The 15,896-nt window shown below is 40.4% G+C and overlaps 1 protein-coding gene across 3 annotated transcripts in view; it reads right to left on the reverse strand.

Annotated features, from left to right (window-relative positions):
• Cntnap5 (contactin associated protein family member 5) overlaps positions 1 to 15,896 on the reverse strand; it is a 920,429-nt gene that overhangs the window by 102,002 nt on the left and 802,531 nt on the right. For all 3 annotated transcript variants that reach the window (XM_059280761.1, XM_059280759.1, XM_059280758.1), the window contains one exon: positions 13,878 to 14,102. In XM_059280761.1, coding sequence (XP_059136744.1) covers positions 13,878 to 14,102 — 225 coding nt within the window. The remainder of the gene's footprint in view (positions 1 to 13,877; positions 14,103 to 15,896) is intronic.

Raw genomic sequence — 15,896 nt, forward strand, 5'->3', positions numbered from 1 at the left:
ATGAGCAGAGGCTTACATAACCCAAGCCTGTCAACAGAAATAGGAAACAACTCACAGGCTATCCCAGGCAACCAACTTCTTCTCCTTTCCCCAACCCTAAAAAAAAAGGAGCCCCAAACAGTGAGCGGGGCTCTTGAATAAGTTCTATTCAAGGTCGCTGTTCTCTTACACAGTATCTGGCTTGTACTTTCACTTCGTTCTTAAATTAAATTCCTTGCTACTTTGATATTTGTGTGCATGACTTCAACGCTTTGAATAAGATGCCAAGAATGTCTAAACACCAGGTCCCAGCAGACAGCAGCAGTAACAGTGGGACATATTCCCATGAGTTCACTCCAGCATAGCCCGGTAGGGAGGCCACCCCCTGCTCTATCTGGTTTTTAGTCTTCCAATTCAGTTTGTTGACATTTCTGTCCTGCCTTTATCTGCCCTCTGTTCTCTTTTTCTTTTGGGGTTCTAGCATTTTCAATTCTTTCTGAAATTCTTTATGTAGTTTTGGAGGTGTGAAAAGGGAGACTTGATAAATTTGTACATCTATCCATGTTTAAACAGGGCCCTATATTTTTTATATGCAGTTTGTCTGAACAAGAACAATGCTGCTGAGCCTTATTACTAATATTGAAACCACTTGTTTGTAGAAGGTTCTCCCATGTTTTATTCCACTCCAACATCTCAGTTTGACCAGGACTATCAAACTTTGCTGGCTGCTCTCACATACAGGGGCTGTAGCTGTGTCCTACAGCATGTGTGACAAAAATTGACATCATGGAGACATTTTCTTCTCTCCAGATTCCTGTGTGCATCTTTGTGTGCCACAGTAGAATTACAAAGCACAGGAGTGATGTGGCAGACTTTTCTTATTTTATGCTAACAACACATTTCTAAAATGTTTTACTGGGGGTTTTACCCTCTTATATCCTTGCTGATAAGTTCAACCTGAGTCCTCTTTTAAACAAATGTCTCTTAAGTAAGGCATTGAGGTAAGCAAACACAGGGAATAATTTAGCAGCCAGAGACCTGGTTTGGCTCAGCCTACATATACCACCCTTCTAATAATAATACACATGGCAGCCTGAGACACTTACCTGCAGGTACTGTGTATACCTTCCTCTAACTCTGAGCAATTCACATAACAGTCAGTCAGCAGCATCAGACCCACCTGCATTCAGCTGCACACACACACACACACACACACACACACACACACACACACACCTCTGACCAATGGATTAAGCTTCATCTCACCTCAAGGAAGATTCAAACTTAGACAGATTCTATTCAGTCATACTCTGATCTGGTCTGAAGTGGTTTTAAGCTTATCTGTAATAAGGCAAAACTGTGTTGTCAAGTAAAGTTCTAGGGAGAACCCTCTATTTACCATATTATGTTTATGTATAACCAAGCAAGCATATGATTAATATCAAATGCAATATGGAAAGAGACATTCGGAGTAGAAAAATGATTATATAATTTAATATACCAATCAAAATAGCACCCTCAAACTATGACTGTTAGAAACCACCCCTTCTCTCCTTAAACCCCACCAGAAAGATCCCAGAGAGTTAGCTGCAGTGCTTGAGTATCCTCACTTATATGGCCTTCTGTCAAATATGACAGTTCCTTTCTCTCTAATCTGCACCACTGCTTTGTTGGGGCTAGTTTCCTTCAATACTTGGCAATCTCTTTGTGTTTTTATTACATTCTAGAGTAAGAGGTCTCTAAACACTCAGCCTGAACCTAGATCATCAAGAACCGTGTCACCAGGGATGGGGTTGGTATAGGCAGCGAATACAATGTTCACCACAAAACACACAAACTCCACGAAACCTCGAACAAACCGTGGGAGGAAATGGTCTGTCACTGAAGAGAAGCAGGAATAGACACAGGGAAGAGGACAGAACACAAGGACATGCTTTAGCACCAAGGAGCCAAGCTGCACAGTAAAGTGAAGTGCATCTTTAGGAACTTTGAAGTAGAAGAATTAATGACCATTCAAGGCATCCTCGCTGCACACACAAAAAAGAACTGTACAGAAGAAGACCTGAGGGAACACCTTCTGCAAAATCCTTTTTCTATCCCAAGGTGCAAGTATTTACAGGTCAAGTCCAGCGAGAAGAATAACAACACGCCTTTCACCTGAGAAAGGCTTTCCTTACACAGATGGTAAATATTTCCTTAATCCTTAAACCTCTAATTAGAGGCCTAGTCCAAAAGTTAAACATGCAATCCCCCAATCTCTCCACGCCAGCATTTAAAAAACGATCCAGGTGGTTCAGTGTGCAGCCAGCTCTTTGGTGCCTTCTGCAATAACCCTATTTTGTATTTATCCCACATCTTTCATCTGAGTCCTGCAACCCTTTACAAACAGGATCTCATTAATCCCCACAACCTGCTGCGAGACCCTTGACCAACACAATTATCCCAAATCTACAGATGAAAACAAAGTTTACCTTGAGCACTCCTTGCCCCCCCCCCCCACTTTTAAACTGAACATCACAAGGGAAGAGAATAATTAGAGGCTGACATTATAGTGGTAAGAAAGCAGCTTTGCTTCAAAAAAAAAAAAAAAAAAGCAGTTGCTCGGTTCTAAGAACATGTCTTGATCGTTGTTTCAACTGGGAAAGTACAAAGTGAGAAGATCCAGAGGCTTTTAGGAAATATAGCCACAGAATAGCTGATCAACCGAAAGAGCTCCAAATTCCACCTCTGCACATGTGCCAGAGTTGGCCAAATGGAACTTCAGAGAGAAAACTGATGAACCATAACACTCAATTCAGCCTCTGCTCCTGCCCAAGTTCACTCAGAAGCCTTTGCTCATTCACTCACCAGGGATAAGGCATACTCTCTCCACAGTGTGACTCCACTGTATCTTGTGACATTGTTATCCTCTAGGCAGCTGGAGGTTTGGGAAAGTTGTTGCCCCTTTAAAGGAGTGTACATGCACCCTCAGATTGTCCTTCTTTTAGCTAAGATGCTCTTAAGAAACTTGTAAGTAGTCCTTCCTGATTGCCAAGTCACTCTGACTCTCTTTAGAGGACCCTATGCAACTATGTTTTGCTCATTCTAACATTAAATGCTCTGTCTGAAAGTGTTCATGTCTGTCAGTAACTTGGAAACTGTAGCTACTCTATATATAGAGAGTTTCCTCCATGAGTATGCATGTCTATCCCTCAAACCATTTGCTTTCTTTGGGGAGAGCACTGACTAGAGAATAACTTGCAGTAATATTAAACCTTCCTTCTGTGAGAAAAGTTCTTTTAAAGAAGGGTACCTTCTTTTCATGGGCCGTCTTTGACACCCTCCTTAGCCATCACTTGCCCATCTTTGTCTGATCTAACAGCTTTATTACTGACAAATGAAACACCTTTGGGATATATTAACTTAAGAGGTAATGAGCTCTCACCGACCAAGAGGCTGAGTGTCCTCAGCTAGTATCTTCTGTAAACCTTCCTACCTAATATTTCCCAAATGTATTGGATAAGTGCCTTAATTCATGCTTTTTCTCTGTTCTAGTACTATAAAAACTCTATCAAACTGTTACCACATTGGGACGTAAAGTTTGAGGTACCCCAAGTCTGTGTTCTCTGAGTACTCTGTGTTCTGTGGCCATGGTCACTCATAGCTGACTCTAGAATGAAATATCTCTTATCCCTTTTCACATGAGAGTTGTATTTTTATATCAACACTTAACTCTTTTTATCTCTTCTTTTTTCTGGCTCTATAGGCCTCAAGAGGTTAAACCATTGTCTTTGGTTACAAAAATCTTATCATGGACTCTCTGGGGACTTACTGCACTTGATAATTGTGTGACTCTTTATCTTACTAGAGGCAGAATACATATTTCAATGATAGAACACTCTGTAATCTAAGCTGCTTTGCTCATTGATGATATTATTAAGATGAATCAAACATGGCTCTTCATCTCATGAATCTTCTGGAAGTCAATAATACTCTGTTAATTTTTCTATTACGTGTGCATAGATCAGTATCTAGTACATTTTAAGTGTTATAAATAATATATAAATTATATATATATATATATATATATATATATATATATATATATATATATATATATATATATATATATACATATATGCTTGACATTCAATGTGGCTACATTTGGAGATGATAATTAAGATCATTTGTTACACTAAGAATAGAATTGACCTCTATGTGGAGACATATCATTTCATTCTGCCTAAGAGTTGATCTAAATGGGCTGGCCAATCAACTGTTCAAAGGACCACCCCTCAGGAAGGCTGGCTCACACTAAGCCAAGCTAAAGAGATGAAAAGGAATTATTTCTTTAATCTGATAATGTACCTGTCTTTCCCAGAATCCCTGAGTGAAGCTTCATGATCGTCATGAGTTTCTGCTGGGTCCGCCTTTCTTTCTGAGCACTGTAACCATCCCTTTCTCTTATCTTCTGTCCTTTCTTTCAGATGCTTCTCCAGAGCCCACTTGTGCTTTGCTTGACCTTCTGGGCTTCCTTACTTTTTTTTCTCTTTTTACTATGTGGCCAATCTCCATGCCTAGCTCAAACAGCACGGTTCTCTCTTCTTCTTCTGTGTCTCTGTCCTCTGGGCAGTTGCAGATAGTTACAGTTTGCCTGCTTCCGTTTTGTTTTAGACTCTAATAACTTTATCCTTGACCTTCTTTCTGAGCCCATTCTTGACTACCTCCCTTAAATAGATGAAGAAATAAAGAGGGGATGCCAGTTTCTCCAGTCACAAAATGATGTCACAAAGGACATTCCCTGATCTTACAGGATTAGCATCCTTCAAAGAAAAGGAACAAGATGATTCAGAAACTTCCATTTTTCTTGGTCTACACACACACACACACACGCACACGCACACGCACACACACACACACACACACACACACTTCCTCCTCCCCTGCTCCTTCATGATTTCTCCTGCTCCTTCATCTCCCTTTGATGTAAACACATGAGCACAAGTAGAAAAGGTGGACAACCCAACTGAAGACCCCTCAACAGACCACAGATCTGTCAGCCAGCACTTGACTTTGCACTCCTAGTCTTCATACCCTTTAAGGAAATGACTTCCCCCTTCACGTCACCCAGTCAACAGCATTCTGCCTGCAGCCCTCATAGACTAAGAATACCCTCAATAGGTGCCTGTAGAGTTATTATATCTGATATTTCATTAGCTTCACGTCTATATAAGCCTTTGATTAGTGTTCCTTGCCCAAGAACTTAGAGGACTGATTAAGAAGTTTCTACTCTCCATATTTTGGTTTTCTTTGATAATGATTTGTGCAGGCAAGTAGCTCTACACTCACCATGACACAGAGGCTTTAAACCATGTTTAACTGCATCTACTGACTGGGGCTTAAAGTGTATGATCTGTCAGTACACAAGACTATTATCCTTCACATGCACTCTCTCTCCCTTGATTTTTATCCCCTCTGCTGATCTTTCTACCTCTCTTTAAAAGGTATGTTTCACAAGGTCATAGAAAAAAGCCATTTTTAAATGTTCTTGCTTTCATGCCTGTGCATAGATAAATCTGCTCTCCCTGTGCAATGACAGCCACCTGATGTGAGACTACCCATACCCTTATTTTCACCTTCCTCTAGCAATTTTCTGCCCATGAAGTGCTCACCTTCTGGGCACTTTCCATTTCCTCTTTTTATTATCCTTTAGTATCACATGTCTTAAATATCAGTCTTTGTATTCATGTTCTGATAACAGATATTAATTATTACTACTATCAATAAGGTGATGAAATGCTTTGTAAATTTCTGTCTGTTGAGTATATATATTATATATATATATACACACATACATATATACACACACACACACACACACACACACACACACACACACATATATATATACACACACACATACATTATTTTATTTGGTATGTATTCAACTGGTTAAAATAAAATTCCACATACTGAGAAACCCTTGGCCTACTATATATTTTTTTTTCTTTTTTTTTTTTTTTTCTGGAGCTGAGGACCGAACCCAGGGCCTTGCACTTCCTAAGCAAGAGCTCAACAGCTGAGCTAAATCCCCAACCCCTGACTTTTTTTCTTATGCTTCTAGTGTTGGAGATTGAAGATGAAGTTGTTTAGTCTTTTCACTTAGAGAGAGGTCTCTCATCTTTGCTTATTGACTCTGACTTTCCCAACTCTGTCCTTAGATGCCATAGAAAGAGAAAAGATAAATTCCTCCAGTGTCTTCTTTAGGATCAGGGCTTCAACCTCCATGACCTCATTTGATATAATTACTCTCTTACTCCAAATCTAATCATAACAGAAGAAGGAGAAATCAGTACTTCAAAATCTAGAGTAGGAAGTAGGGGCAAACATCTATTCATATTAGAGGTTATTATATCTAAATAATATTCAGATACTTAGGAGCAAACAAAAAATTTAAAGGATTCACTACAATAAAAAGAAGAGAAACAAGAAATAATGTTCATATTGTATCCTACCCACATGCCTCTATTCCTTGGATCAGACCACCACTAAGCACTGTAGGTTCGGAAGGTACTGAACATATCCTGCCCTTGAGGAGCACAAATGGTCTTTGCTGAAAGGTCATAATGGGTCACAGCCACACTATTAGGAAATGGATTTTGGAAGGGAAGTAAGAAATTATTTAAAGTTCACACATGTAAGCAACAATGCAATCAAGACTAACATGGGAAATATCAATAGATAGAGCAATCCCAGAGACTGAAGTGGTCAGGGCCAAGTGAGGCCAAGAAAATAATATTCTGGGTCATGCTTCTCCAGCTTTGTGCTTCAGAATTCCTTATGCCCAGAAGAACTCAAGCATACTGGTATCAGAGCGGTGAGTGGCAAGAGGAAGCAGTAACCTCTGAAGAGCTTCCTTGAGAGGAAGTGGAGGTAGGAACGACATCCTATTGTCAAATTGACTCTGTCTAGCAGCTGTTAAGTTTTGTACTTTGAAGACACTTTATGTCATGATCCTTTCTTCTTTCTATTTCCCTTTAGTAGTACATACGAAATACAAGGTATCTCAGGTCACAATTATTCCTTTTGAGGTGTGGGCAATCAGAAATTCAGACTGTGATCCTTATAAATTTATATGCTCCAGCAGAATTGATAGAAGAGAAATACTAAAGCGAAGACACACAAATCACTCAATTTCAGAGGCAGCTGAGCAACCACGAAAGGAAGGTGACCTGTGAGCATCATTTGGATTTTGTACTGAGAGAATTTCAGCATAGATTGATAGCTTTGTTTGTGCATCTTCTAACTTCACTTGTTTATTTCAAATATCAGGGAACCAAAAAGACCAATTTAAATATTTGTATCATGGGTACATACGTAGACAGTGTGATGATTTATGCTGATTGTCAACTTGACAGTATCTAAAATCACAAAACAGACAAGCCTCAGGCTGTGCCTCTGAGGGCTTATCCAGATTAGGTTAACTGAAGTTAGAAAACTTACCCTACATGTAGGCAACACCATTACAAGGCCTGGAGTCCTGGACTGGAGACAAAGGAGGAAGAGAGCTGAGCACCAATTCGTCTCCCTCTGCTTCCTGCTGCCTTCAGCTCCTTGCTACCATTCCTTCCCTTCCATGATGAATGCTATCCTCAAATTATGACTCTTTCTTCTTAAATTGTTCTGTTAGTACAATTTTTCAGAGCGAGGACAGAAGCAACTAATTCCCATAGGTGAACACACACACACACACACACACACACACACACACACACATTTTCCAATATACAGTGAAAATAACATGATAAAATGAGGAAAGAACAATTAAAAGGTTTTGTTAAAATTTTGTTTGTCAAGAGAATACTGACTTATCACTCCTGATTGAAAAGTCACTGGCTTCATGCAATGTTCTGTGACTTTCTCTGCCAGAATGAATGGGTCAACTTGTTCTCTCCCTGTACCTAGTATCCGCAGTCTTCCTGGCAGATAGTCTAACTGTACTAAGGCTGTACAATCCTTATGCCTATGAGAAGCTGATATGTTTCTGGCTGAAAAGCAGATTCTTAAAGGCAGGGCATGGTCTCTAAGAATATTTGTCACATGACAACTTTGAAGAAAAAATTGTTTGTATTATGGGGTAGGAAGAATTGTTATTCAATAAAATGTTGTATGGCTGGGCTGATGTTTTAGTTCACAGAGCACTTTCCTTGCAAGCACAAGGACCTGATTTGATACCATTTGTACTGACATGTACCATAACCTCAGCATCTGGTAATTAGAACCAGACAGAATCTTGGAGCTCACAGGCCAGCCAGACTATCCTAATTGGTGAACTCATAGCCAATGAGAGACAATCTCGAAAAGAAGTGGAAGGCTTTGCTGAAGATGACATGCAAAGTTGTCTTGTGGCCTCCATGTGTGTGCATGCATGCATAACACACACACACACACACACACACACACACACACACACACACACACACCCCACAGGCATACAGAAATAAGATGAAATGTAGAGATCAAAGATATTCTCAGATCGCTCCCCTCTCTGGACATACTGTTTCCATTTAAAGCGTTTTCTTCAATTTCCAGGTTTCTAAGTAGTTTTCTGTGACTTAAAATCCCAGGCCTGAGAACTCTCCCACCTCAAAATCTACCTCTATCCTCCAGTGTGTGTGTGTGTGTGTGTGTGTGTGTGTGTGTGTGTGTGTGTGTGTTTGAGAGAGAGAGAGAGAGTTTACATCCCAGAAGTGACTATCCTTTCCTTTATTTAAACACCAGGCTCTGTTTTCACTGGAAGTGACAGCAGCAGCCTAGGCTGAGTAAGTCCAGAACTGGAGACGTCAATACTAACAGGAAGGGCAATGAAGAACCGCAGTCCTGCCGAAAGAAACTGCTGCCAGGGCAGGGCTCACAAGCATGCCTTCGACTCACAGGCGTCTTCTCACCTCTGGCCTGACTATGTAAAATCCATTTGCCAGCTGAGAACTTTGTTGACTATTTACAAGATTTACCCTTCTAACTCTGCACCCTGGTTTCCCAGCCCACAGTACTGGAGTTAGAGTTTGCGGCCTTCTGAGAGAACAAATGGGACTCCTTTTAATCTGGCCTTCTCATCATCACCACCAGATTCCAAAGGTATCTTAAAACCAGAACAAGGTAAGAGGCTTTCTAACACAGGACTGTTGATTCTGCCCAGGATAGCTGTGAGTGGAACACAAGACTGTTGATTCTGCCCAGGATAGCTGTGAGTAGAACACAAGACTGTTGATTCTGCCCAGGATAGCTGTGAGTGGAACACAAGACTGTTGATTCTGCCCAGGGTAGCTGTGAGTGGAACACAAGACTGTTGATTCTGCCCAGGATTGCTGTGAGTGGAACACAAGACTGTTGATTCTGTCCAGGATTGCTGTGAGAAGATCCTGATTGCAGAGGATTTCAAGGAAAACTTCTTCACCAATGGAACTTTCACTCTCCTGATCTTACTTCAACTTGTAAGGACCCCTAACATCCAAAAGAGGAACTGATTCTCTTTTCTTTTTGAGACAGGGTCTCATGTAGCCCAGGCTGGTCTTGAACATGCTACAAATCTGAAGTTATCCTTGAATGTTAGTCTTCTTGCCTCCACTTCCAGGTGTGAGCCACTGCTTTGAGCTCAGAAGTACAATTCTCACTGTAATGTACTCAAATTCTATCAAAATGTTCCTAGTTCCAGATCCACTGTAATCAGGTCATGGCTTAATGCTGTGAATACATTAGGAACATGCTGAAAAAATGAATTCTTCTTAATTCCTAAAGGAGCTTTCAAAGCCTGCAAATGAATCCTTCACAGACAGATATATTTATGAAAGATGATACAAGGAGGGAATAAAGAATCACAAAATCTAAGACAGGAAGAAATTCAATTCTTGCTGGTTGTTATTTTGTCTCTCATCTACTTCTCAAATTATTATTCTTTCCCCAGCAAATAATCCCTTAATTGTTATCTGAAGAGCACTAATGATAAGGAACTTAATACGACTGAAGATATTTGCTCCAATGGTATAATCACTAAACTCTGAATTTTATTATTAAAGTTGGTCAACGTCTTCTTTCCAGCTAGATTGCTACAGAAATCTGATCACTCTAACTCTGTCTAGGTTGGTTTTTGCACATTTTGGGCAGCTTCGGACTCTGTCTCTTTTCATATAGAATGGAGACAGCATTGGGTTGCTTGTCCACAGTCTCTCATATTAGTCATACTAATAACACCACTAGAAAAATTAAGGAAACAATGTGGATAATGGCTCAGTTGTTTCTTTGAGGGTATGGAAATGGCTGAAAGTTCCACAGATTCTCAATAAACCATCTCCTGGACTATTTGACTACCCACTGCATGGAGGATCCAAGAATAATATGGGGTAGAAGTGTTGTGGGAGGGCAAGAGTAAGAGAGAGGGAGTCAAGATTAGCATATAAAACAACCGGTTAGCACAGAAACCCTCTCCCCTGAAGGACACACAGAGCCTATCAGAGAATGTGCTAGATAAGCCCCTGGGAATACGAAGGTAGTTATGCAAATGACTTATAAAGGAACATGACCTTGAGGCCAGTCCCAGCCTACCAGCCGGCTGCCCTGTTCAGGACTGCCTTTTTCCTTCTTAATAAGCTGTCTATTTGCACCACTACGCCTGTGTCTCCCGCCCAATTCTTTGTTCCAGCATACAACAACCCTGAAATCCCAGGGACTATCTTCTAGGATGGGACACACATCTTTAACGGAATGGCTGTCTATGTCAAGAGCCTCTCCTGTTAGTTAGCCTAAGAAGCCATGCTGCACACCTGAGCTTTCACACTTCCTGAGGCCTACACAACCAACACTTAGGGCCTATGCAGCTCTGTTTCCAGAATTTAGTTGAGGTTTCTAAAATGTAAATATCTATACAGTCAGGTGGCACTTCTAATAAAGAGAGACTTTAAGAATGTCTTTAAAGGAAGACATGAGAATATGCCAGGGAGGAATTCAAGAATGATTCCCTACTAAAAAATATTAAGTATTTGAAAGAATCATGTGTTTCACAGGTTAAAAGATTAGCACTTTTTATTTAGTCTTCATGATTAAGAAAGCAGACTCAGGTATGGTGGTGTACATCCATGATCCCAGCACTCAAAGGCCGGGCCAGCCAGCCTGAGAGTTCCTCCAGGATGCTCCTACATGAAGACACAACACAACTGAACACCTGACTGTGCCACTGGGCTGAGAAAGGGAGGTTAGATCCCCTTGCTGACTCCTGCTTGCTGTTGTTAAGAGCCAAAATTTATCTTCAAGCCCCACCTGCCCAAGGGCAAGGTAACTTCCTGAAATGTAGGGAATTGCAGTTCTTGGGAAATAATAAGCCACATGTTTTCACCTCCCTAAACAAGTTTTTGTGAGACTATTACTCTGGATGTGCTTGATCATGTGTAGGTGGAAGGTACATAGGCAGGAAATATATCAGGATGTATGTTTGCCCCTGATTAGACCTGATACATTATGGGTTTTGCTTTTTTAAGTCCCTGAAAAGTGTGATTCTCGCTGGGAATTGGGGTGGATCTGATGAGTCCATTTTTATGGTCAGTACTTAATTAAAACTTGCTTCAAATTTGGCTCAAAAATATGGAACTGGTTTTTCTCTCTAAAATCTCAGAATTAACACTGTGATATTATGAATTATTTATTTGCTGTCCTTGTGTCTCAGTTTCTAAAACTTCGGAAACCTGGCATAGTAGGAATATTAATATCAATGGGTAACCAGAGGTACTAGGAGAGTTAAGCACACTATGGGCTCATTATAATAATTAGGTGCAGTGATTCCTGTTTTCTCTTTCATGCATTCATGGCAGTCATATTTTCAGATGTATACTGTGACTAGTATAATTATGTGAAAGCCTACCCTAAAGGTACTTCAGGAACAATCCTGTCTCTTTAGCCATCTTACTATGGTCCAAACACACCAGGAGAAAGTGATGCAGTTTAGAAGGGAGAGTACTGGGCCAATGGTCAGGAGACACTCCTGGCTGTTCCATGGATTAGCTGTCTGAACTACATGTACCTGCTGGAATCATCCATACCTTGGGTCCAAAGACAGCCTCACACACTTGAAAGGCTTGCCATAGCAAAGCTGAAGGTCTGAGTTATTGGGATATTTTTGTGTTTAAACTTTTAAAAGTCTAGTGAGAAGTTGGTGATTAAATCACCCAATGCTTGAAAAATAATCAAATCTCCTCTTCTTCCTCCTTTTCTTTGTCTTCCTCCCCCACCCTTCTTCATCTTTATCCTCTTCCTCCTCTGTTTCCTTTTCCTTTCCCTCCTCTTCCTCATTCTTCTTTTCTCTTTATCTCTCTTCCTTCCTGCCTATCCATAGTTTGTCTTTCATGTTGGTCTCAGAATAAATGGCATCTGTAGCATCTTATGAACTATTTATTATTATTGTTGTTGACTAGGCTGGTTCATCTTACACACCCCTGAATATTCATTATACCTTTCAGAATAAGTGAGAAGTTCTTTATATTCAAGTCATACATAGTACACTGTGAGAAAGAAACATAACACAAAGGATAGAAAATAGGACACCAACACAAATATATACTTTGCACCTGAGGTGTAGACAAAGTCATATACAAGCTGCCTTCGACGGGTGTCACTTCTGCTGTGGCACACAACAGTCCACCCTGGAGCTTAGTTTTGTGGTTGGGATGAACTGACCAAAAGTCTGAAATCCTGTAGTGGTACCAGAAGATTGCAAGAGAATTTGAACCATATTCCTCACCACAGGACAGTATTGTGTGAGATCATGTGATAGAGATATATGTGTGTGTTTCAGTGGTTCTTTGTTCAAACAATTGTTACAAGCGGTAGGATTTTGATTTCATAGTGTACTTGGTCATTGCTTTATTAGGAGGTTTTGTCCTTGCATAGTGTGATTAAAAAAATTGTGATCATAAAGCTGCTACCACATATGGTTACCATCAATATTTCTTGTGTGATACAATTTCTGTCTTTTCTCTAACCTCATATCCACTAGGTCAATCTTCCTTCAAAAGCTTGATTCACATCTTCATTGTATGTTTATGAGCAACAGCATGACAGGTAGGTACTATAGATAGATACCTTGAAAACTGAGAAACAAAGTCTCCTTTGCAAATTCTATTTTATTGGAGATGTCAACAGCAAAGAAGCAGAGATAACACAGAGCTGCAGCCTTCAAAGACACTTGAGTTCATCTATGTATGTGAAGTCAGGATACAATGTCCTATAATAAGGCATGAGTTTTATAACTAATTTTAATAATTGCAAGAGAGGAAAGAAATAACAAAATTCCATTTATCTTTCAGTAGTACTTTTTGGCTAAGTAAAATACTCCAGGTCTTGCCATTTTAGAATGGAAAATATCACAGATCAATAGTCAATCATTACGTACAAAGAGTCGGTATCTCTAAGAGAAAATCAGATTCTCAGAAGTGAGGTTCTGTGCCACAGGGTATGGCTCCCACACCGTATTGCCTGGAAGACCTAGACAATGCCCACCTATAAACACAGCCAGTATTTATGTTCTACCAGGCCCCAGTGAAGGACAGGGCAGCAAAGATGGCAGGATACATATGGAAACTGCCCTTCTGAATTTCAGACCTCCTATGATCTTTTATACTTACTTGATTCCAGCGTAAAACAAATAGTAAAGAATCATCACAACAGAATCAAGACAAATTAAAGTGGATGAGTTTGAGATTTTGGTGGTAAATTGACACTGTGCCAGGATAGTGATTATGACTCATAAAGGTAAACTGGAATGCAGGATTTGGCTGAAGCTGCCTAGCTGCTAAGCTCTGCAAGGTACTGCTGAGCATGAGCTGTCCCTTCAGGCAAGGCTGGCCTTGTAGCTTCATGCCACCAACACTCACCGTTCTTGCCAAGCAGGATAGCCAGAAAATCCTGAGAAGAGGAATTGAGGAAGAGCAAGAGGCTGGGGGCCAGTGCTGTCACAAAGCTCAGTGTGATGGTTTCCTTGGATGGAGCTGTATCTGTGTAGATAGCTGAAGACGAGAAGCTTGTGTTCTTGGTTACCGGGTATGGTTCTTGAAACATGTATGTAACTGAGCTGCCAGAATCAAAAAGAGCTGAAATCTCTGTAAAAAAAGAAAACAAGAGAGCATATTTTCAAACACTCAGTCAACTACTTGAAGTAATTATAATGCCTGCCCATTGTTTCCTTGCACCCAGCACTGTGTGAGGGCTGTTAAAAAAATTAGACAATGTGCTTAACAATTTTGAAGGGGCTCAAATCTACTCTTGTGTGTATGTTCACATATGTGCATGAGGATTCATGTTGGAGACTAAGGGTGGTATATGCCCTCCTCTATCCTGTCCTCTTCATTTTTTAGAACACTGAACCTAGAGCTCCTGTACTAGCTAGACTGGATGGCCAGTGAGCTCAGAACTCCTCTTATCTACCTCCTCTAGGGCCATCTGTGTTCTTTGTGAGTGCTAGGGGTCCACACTCAGACTCTCATGCTTGTGCAGCGAGCACTTTGCTGACAGAGCCGTTTCTGCTGCAGCTCTTTGTACCCATTGTTTGCAATTAGAAATGTGGCTGGGGATCTTAATCACAACACTAACCTTTGCTCCGTATCACCATGTTATTCAATGAGATGGTCTGTAAATCACTGAGGAACATTGCCCAGCAGGGTTTAGACTTATGGAACCTCTGTGTTGCAAGAAAATCTCACCTGGAGCTGGGGAGATGGACTTCTTAGATCTGTGAGTGTACATCTGACTGTCAAACTGTGTGGAAAACTTGAGTTCATGTGGCTATGATAGGGTTCTCTTCTTCCCAAATGAAGGGTACAGTGTTCCTAATCCTCCCTCAATATTCCCTGGCAAAGTGTTGGGCACTGAGAACATAACCATGTAGCAGGAATCTTAAATGGTCTTATTAATAAAATCAAACCTGGAGCCAGGTATTGGGGTGAATGCTGGAAGATTAGAGAAACAGAACAAGCCACAGCTACCTCACCATGCCAATTCCTCAGCTGATCCTGTTTCATTAGACTGATGCCTCTCAGCTGAACTGTGCTGCTAGAAGCCTAGAAGCTTAACCAGCCAAAAGCTTAACCAGCCAAATGCTGCTAGTTTCTGATTTTCACGCCTTATATATCTTTCTGCTTTCTGCCATTACTCCCTGGGATTAAAGGCGTGTGTCACCATGTCTGGCTGTTTCCAATGTGGCCTTGAACTCACAGAGATCCAGATGGATCTCTGCCTCTGGAATGCTAGGATTAAAGGTGTGAGTGCTACCATTTTCTAGCCTCTGTATCTAGTGGCTGTTCCGTTCTCTGACTCCAGATAAGTTTATTAGAGAGCACAAATTTCGGGGAACACAATACCACCACATAACCAAACTTAGCTTTGCTTCCTAATGCTCTTGCCATTTTTCTGCCTTGTGAAAACTCTATTAAGAGTCTGTAATAGTACCACCTAATTAATGCTACATGTTTATACATGTTCTCTGGCAGACTGACACTACTAGTGCAATTTTATGAAAGGTTCCAAAAGAATGTTTGTCTTTCATCAAGCAAGTTATATCAATGTTTCTTTTGTTAAAAATAGGAAGCATACACTTATGGCCATGAAGATGTTGGCTTGTGATCTGCTTGATTCGAGTGTTTTCCACAGGGACTTACGACCTGTATTTTGAGATACTATTTTCTAGTTAACAAAATAAAAGTCCTTGTTTGATGTTTGTATATATAGTCAAATGTGTATATGATTCACAGTGTATGAAAAACAAATATGGGCATACACATTATGATTTTTTCTTCTCTTTAGGACATTAAATCAAAAATGGAAAAAAAACTTTTTATGATTAGACATGTCACACAAACTGATGTCCTTGTTTTTCTTCTGGACCTAGTTTTCATTAT

Source organism: Peromyscus eremicus, chromosome 15, assembly GCF_949786415.1.
Source record: "Peromyscus eremicus chromosome 15, PerEre_H2_v1, whole genome shotgun sequence".
Lineage (NCBI taxonomy): Eukaryota > Metazoa > Chordata > Mammalia > Rodentia > Cricetidae > Peromyscus > Peromyscus eremicus.